Source organism: Ambystoma mexicanum, chromosome 1p, assembly GCF_040938575.1.
Source record: "Ambystoma mexicanum isolate Mex_15411 chromosome 1p, UKY_AmexF1_1, whole genome shotgun sequence".
Taxonomy (NCBI): Eukaryota; Metazoa; Chordata; class Amphibia; order Caudata; family Ambystomatidae; genus Ambystoma; species Ambystoma mexicanum.
In genome coordinates this window covers 1,117,586,903-1,117,606,691 of record NC_090921.1, presented here as the reverse complement: position 1 = coordinate 1,117,606,691, position 19,789 = coordinate 1,117,586,903, and the positions used below count along the sequence as shown (strand labels likewise).

At 44.2% G+C, this 19,789-nt stretch overlaps 1 protein-coding gene across 2 annotated transcripts in view; it reads right to left on the bottom strand.

Moving 5' to 3' along the window:
- The window catches only part of LOC138449287 (zinc finger protein 282-like), a 685,501-nt gene that overhangs the window by 575,576 nt on the left and 90,136 nt on the right, over positions 1-19,789 (bottom strand). For both annotated transcript variants that reach the window (XM_069604758.1, XM_069604759.1), the window contains exon 3: positions 5,235-5,345. In XM_069604758.1, the coding sequence (XP_069460859.1) occupies positions 5,235-5,345 (111 nt within the window). The remainder of the gene's footprint in view (positions 1-5,234; positions 5,346-19,789) is intronic.

Below are 19,789 nucleotides of genomic sequence, written 5' to 3'. Positions count from 1 at the left end.
CAGGAGACCCTTTTTGGGGAAACGGAAGAAGACGAAGACGAGGAAGGGGATCTTCGTCATCTCTTTTTTGAATGCTCAGATCTCGAAGAGTTATGGGAACTGCTTCGAGATCTAGAACGAGAATGTCTTTTATGATGGCGAGGAGATGAATGTCTCGACTCCGCTGAGTAAACTTTCGAAGAAGTTTTAACTGCCTTACCTCTCTCGAGCTTCCCCTTACGCTCCTTCAAGGCTTTCGCCGTCATGGACATGCAGTCCTCACACTCCGAACAATGGTGCTCGATTCCCAGGCACCACAAACAGAGCCTGTGAGGATCCGTCAACGACATTTTCTTTCCACAGTCTCGACATTTTTTGAAGCCAGACCGTGGAGTCGTCGGTTCGGGTGAGGAAGCCATCGAATACGAGTCGGTATTCACGAGGAATATATCGATATATTTGACTGAAGAACTGAGCAACGATATACCGAGGCCCCACGAAGCGCGGAAAAACGGAACTGAGCAACGGACGCTGCACGAGTCTATTTATACGCGTGGTGACGTCGGCACCGATACGGAGGCCGTCGAGGGACGTCGACGCACAGCGCCCTCTACTGAAAAAAGAATTCTGAGGCCAGCAAGCTGGGAGATGATCTATCAAAGATAAGGAATACGTCAGAGGACACAATCCCTTCGAAATTAAACATTTGCACCCTACAATGTGTTCCTTGCATCCCTTGCTATTCAACAGCAGTGTTAACATGTGTGCCTTTAATAAAGATACTACATAAAACAGGACAAGAAGGTAATTATTTCTGGCCTTGACATTCGATGCGCCCAGCTAACGACAAACCAATGTTCTGAGGGATGATTGTAAGTAGTGATAATTCATAAAAATTGAACATTTCCTGTTATTCAGAATGTTTTTAGGCACGAGAGTACAGGAAAGATAATGTACATTTACAAAATCATTCAGAGCTGGCGAGCAGAGCAACAGTTAGACTTTGCTATTCATAGCAAAGTGGTTGTACAATAGAGAGCAAGGTAGAACAAGGAAATAATGTTTTCTACCTCTACAGAAAAATATCAGACCAGGGTTATTGATATCGAATGGTGACTATTTAATAAAAGTGCTCTATGCCAATAATAACATGTTAATACAAATACTTAGATTACTGTGTCAAATGATTTTTCCAATTTATTTAAGTATCTTTAAAAATAAAAACAATCTAAAAGAAACTGAGAATGGCTGGGCTGATCAGCATTACAGACGAAAGAGTATTCCACCTTTCTATAGTAACACGTGAATGCATAAACGCGTTAAGAGTATTTTTTTACTGACGGCTGCAGGCATCACCAGCCATGTGTATGCTCTGGTTTGTGCTGCGAGAGCAGTGGATGTTATCTCGCCCATGTCTGAATGTCTGTTACCACAAGATTCTGTGTCGAACAAGGGTGGGTTGCAGTGTTAAAGGAATAGTAATATAAGTGATGCTACATAGAAATCACACTTAGAATACATCGCTTTGAGTAGCGGAGCAAGTGGAATGATGATTCATCAAAAACAGTTCGGTGTGGGCAGGATGAGATGCTATCCTTTAAGCTGCAGAAAAGAAATAACTTCACTTTCTCAAGAGAACCAGCTTGATGATTTTTCGTCACTAGCTGTGGCTTAATTAGGGATAGTTGATAGACACACCGTAAACACCTAATTAAAATTCATATCATCCAAATTGATCCTGGACTATATTTTGCATTTACATCATATCATGTTATGGTTTCAACATATTCCGAATGGTCTCCAGTGTATTTCCCATGGAATTCTAACCGCAGACATGTTATTGCACATTTCACCTGCATTTTGGGGTAATAAACGTGCTGGAAAGAAAATACTGAACCATCCAAAACAACATTACACATTTTCTCATACTCAAGTATAATTATAATTGTTCTTTTACAACATACTTAATGGGATCGGGGTTTGAACCTGTGTTGCGCTGCGTTGTCTCGTTTCCAAGACAAATGCGTTGCCCCTGAGCAAACCTTCCTCAAATACAAATATCAAATACAAAGCATTTCATGGGTTTTTTAAATATTTAAGTTATACTTTCAGTATGAATTCCAGTCCTCAATCTCAGGTCTTTTGCAAACCTATCTTTTTGCAAAATATAAATAAACTGCCCTATTCTTGATCACATCCATGAATTGTTCTCCTCACCCAGTCAGACAAAAACAGTCTCAAAGAAGGGGTTAAATCATCATTGCACACCCAAAAGACCTACCACAATAATCTTACCATTTAAGGGTCATCCAGCTTTGGGGTTTTGGACAAATGGTAATGATTATCAAATACTTGTGTCCCCAAACTATACTAGTAGGCTGAGCAGTGACACAAGACACTCTAAGTGGCTTTTAACTGACTGTTATTATATAGGAGCAGGGCTCAGGATAAATAAAATGTGATGTGTCCCTCTTCTCCTTAGCATTGGTACCCTATTCGCTGGTGAAGACACCATAATCTAAGTAACAAAAGACAAGTCTAAAGGTGGTCAATAGCAATCCAATAAACCTATCTTATGAAGTTCTTTACCTTCCGGCAACCCTGATTTATAAACAGAAGTCCAGAATGCTGACGGAATTAAGAGTTTATAGCCTACTCTTCATAAGCTTATCTCTATACTAAGACAATCATCCTGTATCAGTTTCTTGTTCAGGTTATTCAGTCTGGGCCCCTTCTCTGCCCTCTCTGTTATTGCCCGATGCTCCTCAATATCTTCTTCCAGCACTTTTTGATTCTTTCCACCATGTATTGAACCAAAGAATGGGTCTTGGTACCTCCTTAACTTGCTAAGCTTGATCCTGTTTCTTGTTTCAATCTAGGCCTCCTCCTTGGGTTATAGGATTCACACGTCTTACAATGTGTAGCTGGTTTAGCTTGCCTTTCTGCCACGGGCACAGGTGTTCACCTCATTGTTACTATTAGAGGTCCAATGACTTAGAGCCTCCAGATCCCACACGACAAAGTCATCAAATCTTCCACTTCCTAGGTTGCTTTACTGCTACAGGCTCTCCTTCTAGCAGGTACCTTCTGCCAGGGAATAACAGCTTCTCCCAGAGCTTGGTTGGGTGCCACCAATTAGTCCATTAGTCCATTCTGAGTGACTTCTATCCGCTTGGCTACCCCCTGGATGTAAGAGAGGAGGGACATAAACGTCTGTATCCCTCGGCTTCTCGCCCTGAATGGGCTTTGCTGGCCCTTTTTAAACTCCACCAAATGGTGATGGGTGTTCTTCCTTTCACTCTCCATACATTAGTCATTCTTTAGGTTTGAATCTTTAAATTAAATTGGTTATTTACCTTGTAATGCTAAATCCCCCTCCTTAGCCCTTCATCGTCTTCTGGTTCATATTGGCTGATTACCTGAGGGTCTTGAATACTCCTAATTGGGCTTCACGAGGAGTTAAAGCATGGTACAGTACTTGGGGCCATCTTGGATTCCTCACATCACAGAACGCACCACCACGTGACTGCACATCTCCAGAGGCTGTCCGTTCTTGCCGTCTCTGCATGTCTCTGGATGTACTATGTGTAGTTTCTGTTTTTTTGTTCTCTCCGAGTAATCCTCAACTGTGATCTCCGGGAGGTCCGAGAAGGCTGCCAAGTTGCGCAATAGCGGACCTGGTACTCCCTGCTTCTTGGAGCATGTGGGGGACATCAGGTCTACATAACTTCTATGACCAAGGCCCCTCAAGTTTGGGAAAGGCTTCTGAGGGAATCAACCTTCTCTTTTGGCATCAGAATCCCAAGATGGAACAATAGGTCTTGGATCCAATTTAGGGTTAATGGGAACACAGGTGTTCCGGGACTCAAAGCCTCTCCAGATCACATTCCTGGTTCGGGGACTCCCAACAGGCTTACTGTGTATCCTGAGAAGAAGCAAGCCCACGGGATACAACCTCAGCCCCCGTCATCAGGGGAGGAGGTGGCAACAATGGGTAGAGGCCAGAACAACCCAGTCCCTAATGACTCGTTATTCCTGCAGGTAAAGATGGGGAGTTTGGACAACTCACCACACTATACATAGTCATAGTCGATATCTCACGTCCTACTTCAAGTGAAGTACTTATGTTAACACAGATAATTTGTTAAAAGCGACTCAATGTGGTAAACCACACCTGCTAGTAATGAGCCTTCTGACAAAAAATTGTGTGTGTTCAAGATCTAAATAAGTTCACAGAAATGTATTTATTATAAATATGAATATAATAATTACATATAGAAGCAGAAATTATATTTAATCACGAAATTGAAAGGGAGCACAGACCACTATGATGTATTGACTGTAACACAATGGGCAAGAACAATGTATCTACAAATCGGCACAAAAATAGCGACCCAAAGAGACCTACTGCCAAAGCACTGGCTTTTTTACCTATGTATGCTAACGCCAATTGGAGTCTTCAAATCCGGATCATTGTAGGTTATCAATGAACACTTATTAGCCCCCTTGGCACGATCTATACAATAATATGATATGATAGGTTATTTATAATGCGCTTAATACCCAGAGGTTCTAAGCTTAAAATGCTAAGATTGTGAACTTTACATAGATGGCAATATTCAACATTATTATAATTTTGTTGGTGTTGATTTAACTGCAGATCTTTCGGTGATGGTGCGCCTTAATGTGCATGAGTGCCCCATCATGTCTTGTTCTTGATTCCCACTCCTTGATCCCATATCCTACCGTTCTGTACCCTGTACTTCCATTGCCACAGAAGAGTGTCCCACTCCTGTCCTCCAACTGTGTGTGTGGGTCTCTTACAAGGGTTACGCTCCGTTGGAACTAAAGGTCCTGTTGAGCAGCTCTACAAGTCTTCAAACCAGCTCTGATTGTCAATCGCTCTTCTCAGACATCCAGTTCTTGCATGCAAGGGTTTTTCCCCAGAAGGTGTTTTTCCCAATGGGGCTTAGTCTCCTTTTTCGAGATCACCCAACTCGTTTGTTCTGAATTTACCAACAGGGTGGCTTCGGCAGAGGGATAACCTCACTTCATGAAGGAGAAGGCTAGGAGTGCCCAGGTAAAACCTGACTTAGACAGCATCAGACAGAGAGTGAGTGTGTGGGTTTTGTGTGATTTTACTTTTTTCGTGTGCGAGTACATATAAAGCACATTTGTGTCTTGTGGCAGTGCAGAAACAAAAACTTGCTTTTATTTGTTGATCTTAATGAACTACATCTTCCTTTCTCACTCACTTGGGGATATGTCCATGCTGCCCTTAATCTCCAAAGCCTGAGAATCCACAAAGCATTCCTCTTCCTTTTCTTTGGGCTTTAAAGAAAAGACAGTGGTAGCAATCAGAGGACCTATTATGAAAAGAAAACATGAATAAAATGATTTTGCAGCTCACAATAAATATGTATTTTCTTTTTTAAAACAGGGGTGTTACTGAGGTGAAACATGGAATGTGAAAAGGGAACACTGCCACATAATAGGATTTCTGCAGAAAGGAAGATATTGCATTGCTTTGAACCAAACCATGTGTTATATGGCATGCCAACAACATCAAAGTAGTACTCTGTAAAATAAATTCCCCACTGTAGTGCCTTCACATGGTTACTTTCTTGCAGCTTTGGGTCTGGGATTTCCTTGAACACATAAACCCTTGAGGCTCAATGTGCTTCTGTTCGCATGGAGACGGCCATGAGGTCAACTGTTTGTCACCTGAGGAGGAATGCTGGGGAGTTCTGGGGAGGGAGGGCAGTGGGAGCCACTCAGTCCATGGTTTGACCTCTATGGCGGTAAATGGGGGATCCCCTCAGACCTTCCCATTCGTTCCTTGGCTTATCCTCAAAGAAGTCCTTGTCAATGTTGTGTGAGGGGTCAGAAATGTGAGGCGGACAACTTTGCAGAGGCTTTTCATAGAATGCCATTTCATGACCTTAAATGGGTTTGACATACACCTCACTATTCCTACCCTAATGAGGATTTCCATGCCTACGAAAATAACTAAAGGAAACACTCTAACAAAAATAATCTGTCCCTCACACTTGTATAAACAACAACATAACAAGGTAATGTATGGCAATTCAAATACAACAAAAGCGAACAGTTATGTGCAATGTACACATGATGACTGTTTCTCCTTGTAACATGGGTGACATCTCCTTCCCCAGATTCAAACAGGATCTTCACTCAACAGTGCAGAATAGGATAATTCCAGCTTACAAAAAAGATCAAATAAAAAAGTTCTTCTTGCTCCAGAAAAGTCTCTAACTCTGACTTTTATCCAACAGTTCAGAAATATTCAACCAGTCTTTGTTCCTTGCCTGGTGACAGAGAGTTCAACACAACTTCTCAGAAAACAAGTATATTTCCACAGTTCGCCTGTATCAACAAAAGGGTTTGTGACGGGTCAGAGTAAGGGTGTGGACACACAGTTAGTTGATTTACATATGCTTTTATTTAAATAATAAAAGGGGAGGGAAAAATGCCTCCCTGGCCCTATCTCTATGAGGGCTGCCCAAGCCTCAACAAAACTAACGAATGCGACAGTCGTCGGGATGTCAAAATAAATGCCCACTGTTCTGTGTCCAAAACCTATTCTGACCATCAGATACAAATGCTACAAAAACTACTATGAGGGAAAATAATATATCTTCTGGCTGTTCTCTGACAGCCAGCTGGTGTTCTCTAACACACCACTTTTATAGGTAAGTTAAAATTAAAAGTGTTCCAAACTATCCCAAGGAGACAATCCTCATCCCTAGTCTTTCCTGTGGTTGGTATTTGGTGAACAACTGTTTCACGGACTTTGGCAGGCTCTGATCACTCCCATGCCAAATACTGCTAACTTTGTGTCATCCTGCCACTGGGACGAGGAACAGTTTGATTGATTGATTTGATTTGAGTTATTTATATCGCGCACCTGACGAAATCAATCGTATCTGGGCACTGATGTCAAAGTATAACAACTTGAATCAAAACGAGAGGAAGAGGTGAAACACGGTTTGACAGCCAACAAGAGTGGATGCGGAAGAGGTATTCTGTTCTGTGCCGAGCCTATTCCTTAGCCAGGCTCCTTTTGGTAGTTTTCCAGACTCTTCAAGAAAGTTGACTTCCTTGACAGTGTCTGATTTAACATTGTCACTTCTCCTTCTTATTGTGTACAAGAGTTTCACTGGCTTTAGGAAGTTCGTAGTTTTATACTTTTATTTTTATTAAAGATTCTTTAATGGGCTTTGGCTTGATTCATAGCCTGTGTGTGCTCCCCTGCTCAGATCTATATATTTATTTTCCTAGTCCAAAAAAAGTGGTATATTTAACTGCTGGTGTTGTTCCTATTAGTCTCACGCCACTCCTTAGGACTGTTTACTGTCATGTTTATCCTTTTCAACATTCACTCCCTGTTTTAGGGATCACTCTCCAAGCCGTACCTTTTCCCATGCTTGTATTTCAGCTTATCCCACAACGCCTGTTGTCTCAGGGTTGCTCCCAAGTTTCCAGATGGTTTTCAGGAAAGCAGCTGTTTTCTCTAGCTATGCGTTGCTGGTACCAGCTACCGAAGCCTGTGTTCTCTGGTGTCGTCGGAAGACCTCCCAGCCCAGGAACCGCTGTTAAGTCAGTGCGGCGGGTAAAGCTCTTAACTACCGCCAGCTTCCAGGACTATTGAGAAGCGCCACCCGTTCTCTGATAACAAATGCCCCCGGAGTTCCAATATCGCTCCTGAGGCTTATCATATGACCAATGTGCTCTCTATTTACGAGCACCATCTGTGGTCACGTGTCTGTACTCAAATGCCAGCGTTCCGCATATCAAATAGGAAGCGGGTTGCTGTGGCTTTGCCGCATTTGGGCAAAACAGCACCTGCAGCACTCATCGTTTTCCTCGCTGCGGGCAAGACAATGCCTGCAACTCCTGGTGAAGTCCCCCCAGCGACTGGCTCTTCGTGTCCCTCTCCGAGGCCACCTCAGCTGTTATGTTAAATCGGGAATTTGGGTTCACTTTACCCAGAAGATTCTCCTTGAACACACAGTCTGTGCTTGCCTTCCGGTTCTTCACCTCCCACAAGGTACGTGTGTTGACCGCCCAACTTTTAGCTTGTCGGTTGTCAAACCGCGTTTCACCTCTTCCTCTCATTTTTCTTCTTCCTCGATCCGTCCAACTCCAACTTCTACTAGTTCTACCTCTGCTATCACGACTACAGCTACTGTGTTTGTAGTTTCATCCTTCTTCGCTTTTTATTGGACAAACATTTTCAATAAGTGAACAACAACTAGAATGTTGCCAGGAGTGTTGTGCCTCCTCCGATGGCCTCCTCGTCTCAGTACTTACAATTGGCGGTTTATTTTACCCAAGTATCTTGGTTGTTCTGACCTATGAGATTTCAAATTAACAGGTGAGGGAAAACTCTTCTGATCACTTGGTATATTTATGACTGGCATAGTGTTGGCAGACGAAAAAATAGTGATGTCATCTTTAGATTCATCACAGGTTCTTTGTCAGGATGATTCCCCAACAGGTCACAATATAGTTTTGCGATCTTGCCACTTCTTCACAGTCTTTAACCACACTACAGTACTTCAATGACTTCTACTTGGTCGACTCGCTTGCCAGGACTAATGAAAACTTCTAACATTACTACAAGTTCTTCTGTGGTAAAGCGTACACAGAAAAGCCAACTTAAAGTCCAAACAACTTAAAGTCTTGACTTTCCACAACATCGTTTTGACTATTTCTTCAGTGAAGACATGAAATACATTGGGACTGTTTGTTCCACACTTGTGATTGCCACATGCAATGCAGGTTATGCTCCTCTCTTCCTGCATACTTTCCATCAGGCAGGCAGCCTTCCGGACACTTCTGTTTTCCCAATCGTGTGTGAACCAACTGCTCCAAGTGGCTTTTTTTCCAACTTGCTCTTCTTTGGCATAGATAACGCTTGCTTAGGTCATTTACAACACTTGCTTCTTTCTCACTCTGGCAATATGATTTACAAACAACGTGTTCCTTAACTGCACTCTTTTGGCTTTGTCAATGTTGTTTCTTATAAACATGCCTCGATAGTGGCCTCTTTTGACTCTGGCAATGGCTCTGACTTTTACCCATATAATTATACCTTTCTTGTTTGCTCCCAAAGTTCTTATTTCGCCACTTTAGCTTCTTGGTATCAGTTTGGTATTCAAAAGCATTATATTTGGCCAGTGGGCGGGGTCACACTCTACCAGTGAACGTACCGGGTATCGCATACACGTCCGTTCGCTCTGCTGCCTCTGGGTCTTCTGCCTTCTCTGCTGCACTACACCGGGAAAACTGCTTCTTTCTGTTTCCTGCGTCCCAGGTCGGGAATGGAGCGTTTCTCACTTCACATTAGGGAAACCTGCTATACTTAACGCTTCCCGCTGTGTGACCTCTGCATTCACGGTCTTCAGGAGGAAAGCTTTCACAAACAATGCTTCCAGCTGAGCAACCTCTGCTTACCGGGTCCTTGAAGGTAAAGACCCTCTCAGAACCGGCATTCGTTCTGCGAATCACAGGAGCTCCAGTATATCTAGTTTCCTTAAACTTCAGCTGCAACTGCAAAGTGGAGTCATGGAAATCACTCCATCTCCCACTACTGGTCTCTATCGCCTGCACCTGAGGGGTCTTTTATACTCCCCAGTCTCCCTCAGGTGTGGGTCAGTAGTACAATTAGACAGCAGCTTGTAGTCCTTTGCCACTGCATCCCTCTTCTTCATCCCAGTACTTTGGGCATTGTGGGACCTCAATATTCAAATTACCTTTTCTATTTTGACTGTTTCCAAATGTACTACTTTCATTTCTATGTTTCAAAGCATCCTCTAAAGAAGTTTTATAAGGATTTAGAATTTCCAGAATCTGAGAGGTTAATGTTTTCATATTGCCATTTAACATTCTCTTGTTGATCACACAAGCTTTCACCCCCATAAATATGGGTGTCTTTGTGAGAGGGGCGTCTTTCTCCCATCAAATGATTGATTATGGCAGTTTTCACCACAATCAAAACAATTAGCTTTGGAAAAGAAAGCCTCCCTCTGGCAACATGCCATTACATATTCTGGCATCACTGATATGTCTTCCTCTGAGGAAGACAAATACAGTGTCTCACCCAACGGAATCCTCCTGTTCCCCTGGAGCCCTTCTCTTCCCAAGTGATCCACCCGGCTAATACCATCCCCAGGGCCAGGATCAGGTAGCAGCTGCCTTCCCCTGGCCACCTGGGATGAGACTTTAGGTAGGGTCTTTGTGAGGATTCCACAGGATTAATCACAATTGGTAAATAAAAACACCATATCTGTCAGGGGGAAGCATAATTCACAGACGTGGACATTAAGTTCAACTCCTTGAGCTTAAAGTTCATCCCACACCCATAGTTAAAACATCCTGAGAAAATAGATCCCAGAACCCCAGTCTGACATTCACAGAGCAAGAGAATGCTTTATCATATTACTCAACACCCGGCTGCAGGTCCATGCATAAATCGTGATTGAATCAGCAGTGCTTGTTGGGTGCGCCAGACACAGCATAGACTGCAACCTGGAGCCAAACAAAAAAGCTCACCATTCAGATGAAATACAACGCTCACACTCAGCTCAAAGGTGCTGAAGGTACCTAAACTAACAGAGGCACAGGCAATGTGGTGCAGACAGTTCCCAACATGGCAGACAAAGTTCTAATAACCTTAGGCCATGGGGGCGGGCATGGGCTAATTCCTATTATTAGCACCCAGGATGGCCGCGGCAGCCAAACAGGTTGCTCAGATCGCTGGATGAATCTCACGATCCAAGACCGCATTTCGGGCAAGCTGACAGATGTTCGCTTTCGCTGCAACATATTCCTTCCCGCTCCACACCTCCTCTAATTCTGGTTGCCTTATTTATTTATTTAAAATATTTATCAAGTGCACTAAGCATGGAGCCGTTAAGGCACCTTGCCCCTCTGTTAGCTCCCCCCTACCCAACCACTTACCTTTTCTTATGTGCAGCCCCTTCTTCCATCTACAAGGCAGCCATATTCAGTATTTGTGTTAACGAATGGAACAGGGGCTTGCCACGGGCCATTCTTTGACAAAAATAAATTGCTACCCGCACCCCAGTTTTTATCTAGTGCTATTGGCAATACTACCTGCAGTGGCGGGCTGGACTGGCCTGATAATGGCACCAAGGCGCATTAAGTCCCTTCCTGCGCTCAAGCCTATAACTTGTGCACCAGGTTGCTACAACCCGATCAGGTCCACCACTGCAGGCATTATTACTATAGTAAAGAGCAAACAATGGGCCTCATTACAAGTTTGCAGGTCCGGTAGTAACAGCGCTGGTAAGCTACTGGCGCCGTTACTACCGGACCGGCAAACTACAAGTTGTGCTTGCGGGTGCCTGTGTGCCCGCCAGGTCTGATGACGATAGCCTCTCACCAGGAAGAGACATGTTTTGATCTCATTAAAACAGCCCACTACACCATCATACTGGGCCCGTGGCTACGCCTTCATAATCCTTTTATTAATTGGACGGCAGGGTCTCTTTTTTTAAGAGTCTGAGCATTGCATACAGCACTGTTTGCCCCAAGGTTCTGTCGGATCCATACCCCCCTCTAGGACCATTTCTGAGCCCTATCCACTGGTCCAGTAGATCTAGTAGTGGTGTTACAAAGTCAATATTCTACCTTTCAAGATGTCTTTTCTCACAAGACATTTAAGGAACTCCCCCCACCCCACCGACGGGATGACTGTACCATATACTTAATGCCAGAGACGCCCATTCCCTTCGGAAGGATGTATATATTATCCAAATCCAAAAAGGAGGCTCTGAAGGACTATCTGGAGCGTAATCTCCATAATGGGCTGATCACAGAATCTCATTCCCCGGCAAGTGCATCGTTGTTTTTCATACCCAAAAAGAATACCACTGAATTATGACCTTGTATAGATTATAGGGGCCTCAACAAGATCACAGTTACCGATAAGTATTATACCCGATATTCTGATGGCAGTTCGAGGGACTACCATATTGACCAAGTTGGACATGATAGGTGCCTACCATCTCATCTGCATCAGACAGGGAGATGAGTGGACGGCTGCCTTTAGAACACCTTTTGGGCATCACGAATATCGTGTAATGCCCTTTGGCCTCTCCAATGCCACAGCTATGTTTCAGAGATTTATGGACCATGTCTTTGCAGACCTGTTACTTCATTCAGTAATAGTTTACATAGACAATATCTTGGTGTTCTCTAAAACCATTGCAGAACGTATCGAGCATGTGAAGGAGGCTTTACAACGCCTACAAATAAACAATCTATTACTCAAACTGGAGACATTTTAATTCCATCAGTTCCAGGTCCCTTATTTGGGATACCTCCTATCGGCACAAGGTACTCAGATGGATCCGGAAAAAGTAAAGGCAGTCATTAAATGGCCTGTGCCTCGCACTTTGAGAGAGGTACAGTGTTTTGTAGGGTTTTCAAATTTTTATGGCAAATTCATCCCCTAGTTTTCGCAGTCCATCCTTCTCATCGCCAGCCTTTTGAAAAAAGGAAAGAAGTTCCTTTGGAATGAAGATGCTCATCAGGCCTTTCTCTCCCCAAAAAACACCTTCACCACAGCCCAAGTGGTGAGATTGCCTGACCAGAGCAAACCCTTTACAGTTGAATCAGATGCGTCCAGTAATGCATTGGGTGCAGTTCTGAAACAAGCAGGGAAAGACAATGTTGAATACCCTATAGCATACATGTCCAAGACATTACCTTTGTCTGAAATTAACTACACAGTTCTGGAAAAGGAACTACTAGCAATAAAAAGAGCCTTCCAAGAATAGTGTCATCTGTTATTAGGTACCTTTACCCTTTGGAGGTCAGAACGGACCACCATAACCTGAGAGTTCTCCAACAAACAGAGATTCAAAACAGCCGACGGGCCAGATGGGCCTATTTCTTTTCGTTGTACAGAGTAACGTTTACCTTTGTTCCAGGTAAGGACAATACATTGGCGGATGCATTATCTCGTAAACCAAGGTTCTATCTTTCAAACAGAGAAGATGTTTCCGGAAACAACATTTTATTTTTTTGGTAACCTATTTCCTCTCTCTAATTCGCAAAGAGACACAAGTCAATCTAGAGGCCTTAAACAAACAAGTAAACAATCATGATCTGACCTTGGAAAACTGGCTCTATTTCCATGCAGAGCAGCTGCTTATTCCCATCAAAGCTTTAAGAAAGGAAGCGCTAAGAATGGCACATAATACAGTATTCGCAGGTCATTGTGGCATTTGGCCCACTCTACAATTCCTTCACCTTCATTTCTGGTGGTCAAACTTGACACAAGGTGTCAGGGATTATTTGAATTCATGTACCGTTTGTCCTCAAACTAAAACTCCCCACCATCGTCCCTTCAGGTTATTGGTACAGCCAGATCTCCCGACCAAACCGTGGCAACAAATATCCACTGACTTCATGGTGGAAAATCCCTGTTCTAATGGCCACACCACTATGATGGTGACTGTGGATTCATTCACCAGGCTAGCCCATTTTGTGTTCATGCCCCAAGTACCCTCTGCAGTACAGAGGGCCCAACCATTTATTTTTTAAATCTATATTTTCATTACATGGGCTTCCAGATACTATAGTTCGGACAGAGGACCACAATACACCTCCCGTTATTGGACACTTGTATGTAAGACGCTAGAAATTCAACATGCCCTTAGTTCAGGGTATCATCCTCAGTCTAATGGTCAGACTGAGAGATTAAACCAGACCCTCGAACACTACTTGTGTTGTTTTGTTTCTGCTCTACAAGGTAACTGGAGTGAACTATTCCCCCTTGCAAAATTTGCCTGCAACAATTCTCACCATTCTACCATTAACAATAGTCCCTTCTTTTGTACCGTCGGCTACCATCCTTATAGTATACCATCTCACACACCATCCACCACTACGTGTCCAGCCGTTGAAATGTTGGTAGAAGACATGCAAGAGGGACACAAAAATTCTCTCTAAGCACTCACGGTTTCGAGAATCCAACAAAAGTAAAACGCAGACTGCCAAAGGACAAGGGAACCCAGTTTGCAGATAGGAGATCAAGTATGGCTGTCCGCACAATTCCTTCCAAGACATCTGGTACCCACCAAACTGCCCCCACAATATTTTGGGCCTTTCATCGTATTGCCAGACATAGGTCCAGTGGCTTATCGGTTACAACTCCCCAAAACATGGTCTTGAATACATCTGGTGTTTTACATCTTCCAACTGAAACTCCATGTGAAAGACTGTTTCTTATGAACAAACAAAAGGCCCCCAACCTCCGGTGGACACCAGCTCAGGTCCCGAATTGGAAGTCGCCAGAATATGCGATTCACGTTACTATCGAGGATGCCTCCAATACCTCGTTGACTGGAAGCGATAAACCCCTTGTGATCGCACTTGGGAACCAGCCTCATTTGTCCATGCCCTTGCCTGTGTGAGACGGTTTCATAGATCCTGACCATGGAAGTCCAGACCTCTCAATGCACGAAGGGGGCATATTGTCACGAATCGTAATTCCTTGTGGTCCTTTTGCCGCAAGTGGAAATGCATGGGAGTAAGGTCCCTTCATTACACATCCAACAGCGCTCAAGAGCTTCTCAGGAGTTAAACATTTACAACTGTCTAGTTGTTCTCAAAATGGTAACCAGCAAAACTGGTTCAGCACACTCGGAAAGCCTACTTAAGGGAACACAGCCTGCCTGGTGCATTGCTTCAATCTTGACCCTAATGCTACTGTAAGTATTTATCTTGCCTATCTATCCTGGTAAATATCAGTTTCTTCCTTTTTCACCCTTCCGGCCTCGCTAGTTGCTTTCTCCCCTTATCTTTACTCATGACCTGTTTTCTCTATGAATCTTTGTGGCCCGTCTGGACCTTCCCTGCCTTGGCATCTTCAGCGCAACTCGTTCACCATTCTGCAGGATCATCGCCCCGATCATCGCACAACACGTTCCCCATTTCTGGAGTTAACATTACTGTTTTCCGTTCCTGTGATTTAACAGGTTGCCTCGCGCTTCCTCTACACAGCGACGTGGCTTCTCGTTTTCCCTCATTTCAGCCCCCACTCTCTCCGAGTACTTTTGCAGCTCCCACAAGCCAGCTGTCTCCTCTGCATGTGAAAGCTATCACGCTTTGATGAGGACACCCATTCAATGTCCTTCATTGCGGGGTGTGATTCTTGATCTGTATGAAAGCGTGTCCATGAGTATGGCATCTCATTCTCCTACAAGTACTGCTCGTGGGCATTTATCTCACACCATTCACATTCGACCCAGGTTCACTGAGAAAGCTTATTCTTACCTCTTATGTCTTGCCTCCTTCACACATTGTTCCTTTGTCTTTAATAGTGGTAACTATTACTGCGGCTATAATGAAAGTGACAAGGCTGCACTACAGCGCTGACCACACCTCACATCTTCCTAGGGAACAGTTTCCTGATCACCAAATGGGTTTTATTCCCCAGGAGGGTTCCTAGGCTTTCTCCCGGATTCTTGATTTCACTTTTCAGGGAATGTATTTTACTTTTCAGGGACTGGTGGAGAGTGTGAAAGGCTCCCCATTTACCCTATTAGCAGACAATGCTTAAAGATGTAAGTATCCGTTGTGATTACTTTATCATTGTATTGTGATCATAACAGAGAGTTTGTGTTTTGACATACATGTCAGGATGTCACACATTTCCTCTTGTCTTGGGAAATACCTGGCACACCCATGGTGCTATGCTTAGTCTGGATGTGGGTCAGGCATCCATTTCTTAATGCTGTGTTGGAGGTTGGGATTCTCAGACTTAAACTCGTTCTGAAGGGTGTCAGGGCCTTCCCAAGGCCTGCTCCTCCACCACCTCAGCTGTGTTTCCATACTGTGAGTAATCTGAGGGCGTCCTCACTTCTTTATTCAAGATATTTTCTTCACAGGTGGCCAGGGAAAGGCCATCGCTCTTGGTTCCTGACCCTGGTGTTGGATATGAGAGGGAGGAGGAGACTTGGGGAGTGGGGTTGAGGCACCCTTGGCTGAGACACAGTATCCCCCCATTTCTCTTTCGTCAAGAATCAAATGTCCCCATGCTTTTATGGGATATTTTCAATCCCTTCCCTATTCTGTTAGAAGATCATCCATCTCCCAATGTATACCACTATGGTACTGAGACGAGGAAGAGACCACATAGGAATTTACATGCATCCTGCATTACCTCAGACATACCCAAACACCACTCTGGTACTGAGATGAGGAAGAGACCACATACATTCATACTTTATTTACTCAGATATACGTAAATACCACTCTTGTACTGAGAAGAGGAAAAGACCACACAGAAACATACATTCATTCTTTATTGGCTAACACATGCATACACACCACTCTGGTACTGGGACTGGGAAGAGGGATGCCGAGTTCCAAGACGGCTGTGAACTCAATGTGAATAGCCTGCACCTGGAGTCAAAGGGGAGTTATAAATGCCCAGCTCAGGTGAGGCTAATAGAGAAAGAGAAGGGGAAGGAGAAAAAGGCTAGGTTCTTGCAGGCGGAGAAGTCGGAGGAAGCAGGGAGACGCATATCTGAGATGCTGCAGTGGAAGCAGTGTGGCTGGCGTTTTCTTAAATTCTCCTGAGGCAGGGTTCGGCTGCCGACCTTCAGGAGTCAAGAGGATTCCTGCTCCGGTAACTCGAATTGTCGGATGCCCAGGGCGAGGGGCTGGAGGAGCGGGGAAGAGCTGGAGCAGCCAAGGACCGACCGAAGCGGAGAAGGGCACAGGAAGACAGTGTAACCATTGAGTCAAGTGAGGCTGAGTGACTCTGGGACGCTGTGGTGTGGGTCGCGTGGTGAAAGAAGGTTGAAGCGCTCGCAAGTGCATGAGCGACAGTGGAGGCAATGTGATAACAGGTAGTGGAATTGTAACAAACTGATGTTTAACGGCTATGAGAATGAGATGAAAGAAGCGGTTTGTGAACACTGAACTGTAACAAAGTAGGGAAAGCCGCGGAGAAGGCCAGAAAAAGCAGTAAACTTAAAAGTGAATGTGAAGCCCGTGAGCAGGGTGCAAATTCCCAGCAGGAGAACAAACTGGGAATTTGCAATTATGGTGGTTTGAATATGAATGAGCTGTAATTTTGAATACCGAACCAGATGATATCAACTAATGAGTGAATGTCACATGAGTGGAAAGTGGAGAAAAGCTTTCCCTGATACAAAGACACAGGAATTATGGAAACTAAAGAAAGCAAGTATTGGTAAAAATTTTAAAGCACTGTGAACTGAATAAGTTGAGAGAAAAGCAAGCATTGGCAAGAGCCTTAGGTAAAAGAAGAACGATACAAGTTGCAAGTTAAAAATGAGACCCACAGTATGAGAAAGGCTGATAATCTGACAAGTGAATGGTGGCAAACCAAGTGCAGGGTTCGAAATTGAGGGCATTTGCGAACTATTTAGCTCCTGCTTCTAGCATAGTAGAGCCTAGTTAGCTTAGAACCAACAGCTACTAAGAGCTACATTTGGCTAATACGACCAACTGGTGCCTTCCAAACCTGTAAATGTGACATTAACTTTGAGTATTTGAGCATGTTAATAAAGAAGAATTAGAACACGTCTAATACACATTAGACACAATGGTTCATACAAAATGGACACCATTTTAAAGGAGCATCTCTGGTAGCTCCTGGCTCCCCATCGGTAGCTCCTGCCTACAGGGTAATGGCAGACACCCAAGAGCTGTCTTTAGCTTCTGCTCATCGAATCTCAATTTCGAACCGTGCAAGTGTTGAACAAGAACCGGGAAAATCAAAGTCCAATCCCACTGTTGAGCTGAAGCAGTGGTGGTGCAATTGTGCAAAAGAAGTCAATCAGTGTGTCGGTTGCGTGACCTTTAATGGGTGGACCGTGTGGTCCGACAACTGAGCCTAGACCAAGCACACCCCTCCAAAGAGAAGCCACTTGATTCAGCTATACATTTATGGTGGAATACCCTGAGAAGCTTGCATATGATGAACTGACAGAGTTGAACTTTGTGATATTGATGAAAGGGCTGTAAACTGGGAAGAATCCAGAGGAATTGTGTTGTTGTGAAAACAGAGAGAGAGTTGAAAGCTTGGGGAAAGAAACCCCTTTGTTATTGAAAGTGAACTATTTGGAATCCTGAGGAAAGGAGAGCCCCTTTCCGACCAAAAGCTGGAAGAATCTCTGAACATTTGTTTGACCACTTTTTCATTTGATGCGGACATCCCTACACAGTTTGAACAAATAGCTGTGAGGGCAAGTATAGGTTTTGGACACAGACAGACATTTACTTTGGACTTCCTGACACAGACTATCATTAGTTTTAGTGAGGTAGGGCAAGGTAGACATTACCCCAACCTCTTTGTGATTTTAATAAAAGTTTGTAGCCCAAACTGTACTCTGTTGGCTGTGTCTACTTCCTGATGCCTTCACAATAACCATAATTATGGGTCAGCCTTAACCCTTGTACTCTGTCTCTGGCTCCTCCTTATGCCTTCCCCTTCCACTTCCACTTTTCTGTCTCTCGCCTCCTTGGATCCTTACCGGTTCTCACTTCTCCTTTGTTTCCTCTTTTCTTTTACTCCTTATTGATTTGCCATGCTTTAGGCTTTGCCTACTCACCCCCTTTTCTCCCTTTCCAGCTCTCCCTCCCCTGCACTCACATCTCCCTACTGCACTTCCGCTCTTACATCTCCCTTTTCCACCTCAGCTCTCACTCTCCCTTTTTCACCTCTGCTGCCACGTCTCCCTCCTCTTCATCAACTTCCACTTCTCCCTCCTTTGCATCTACTCCCATGTCTGCTTACTCTGCACCAATTCGTTTGTTTATTTTATTTCTATAAAGCCTTATACTCAGGCACTTTTACAAAATTAATTGGTACAATAATTGACATAATAGGAGTTTACAACAGGATACAACAGAAGGAAAAAGGAGCAAAAGCAAACCAACAAAGACAGAAATTAGTTATATGATCCATAAGAACAGCAAAAATAATTGAAAGTCAAGCAACAAACTGATGAGCTGCAAAACAAAAGCCAAACTATCCCCAACTAATTGGAGGTCTGAAAATTCAAAATGAATCAGTGCATATCCAGGTAGAATCAAGCTGGCAAGCACTGCAACATTCTGAATAATTCAAGAAATATGAACTGAAATCCTGCAAATAGGCCCCATCAGTTAGCCAACAATGGGGTAAAGTTTAACAGACAAGCTGCCAAACCAGGGCCCGGAGTCTAAGACATTGCAGCCACGCCACCTTCTCCAGCAAGTGCTTCTGTCCAAGGCGCAGAGACCACCATCAAATGGCCCTGTAGCACCCCAGACACCCCACCAGATATCCTGGTCTAACGCCCATCGTGCCGAGATCAAGAACGACTGCTGCAGCAGCCTGCGGCACCAAGACACCCTGCCATGGCCATGGTCGAGCACCATGAGCAAGCAAAACCTCGGCCTCAAAGTCTCCTTGCAGCTGCCTCCTACCGTCGCCGTACACTGGAAACTCCTCGCCCTCCCATGGTCTGCGTCCTGTATCATCCCCAAGCCTGCATCTGGGACCTGGAGCCTGGAGTACAGAGACCTCCCAGAGCCGTGGAGCTAGGCATCTCCACAGGCCGCACAACGCACGATAGCACTTGGGGTCAGAGAAAAGGACCGACCAGTGTGCTCACTCTCTGCTTCCATCTGCCCAGCAACTAATGGCTCAGACTATTTACGCTGTAAGCAACTCATGGTGGCAACATTTAAGACAGACACAAGTGATCACAGTTCAAGGGTGTTTATTAAACTG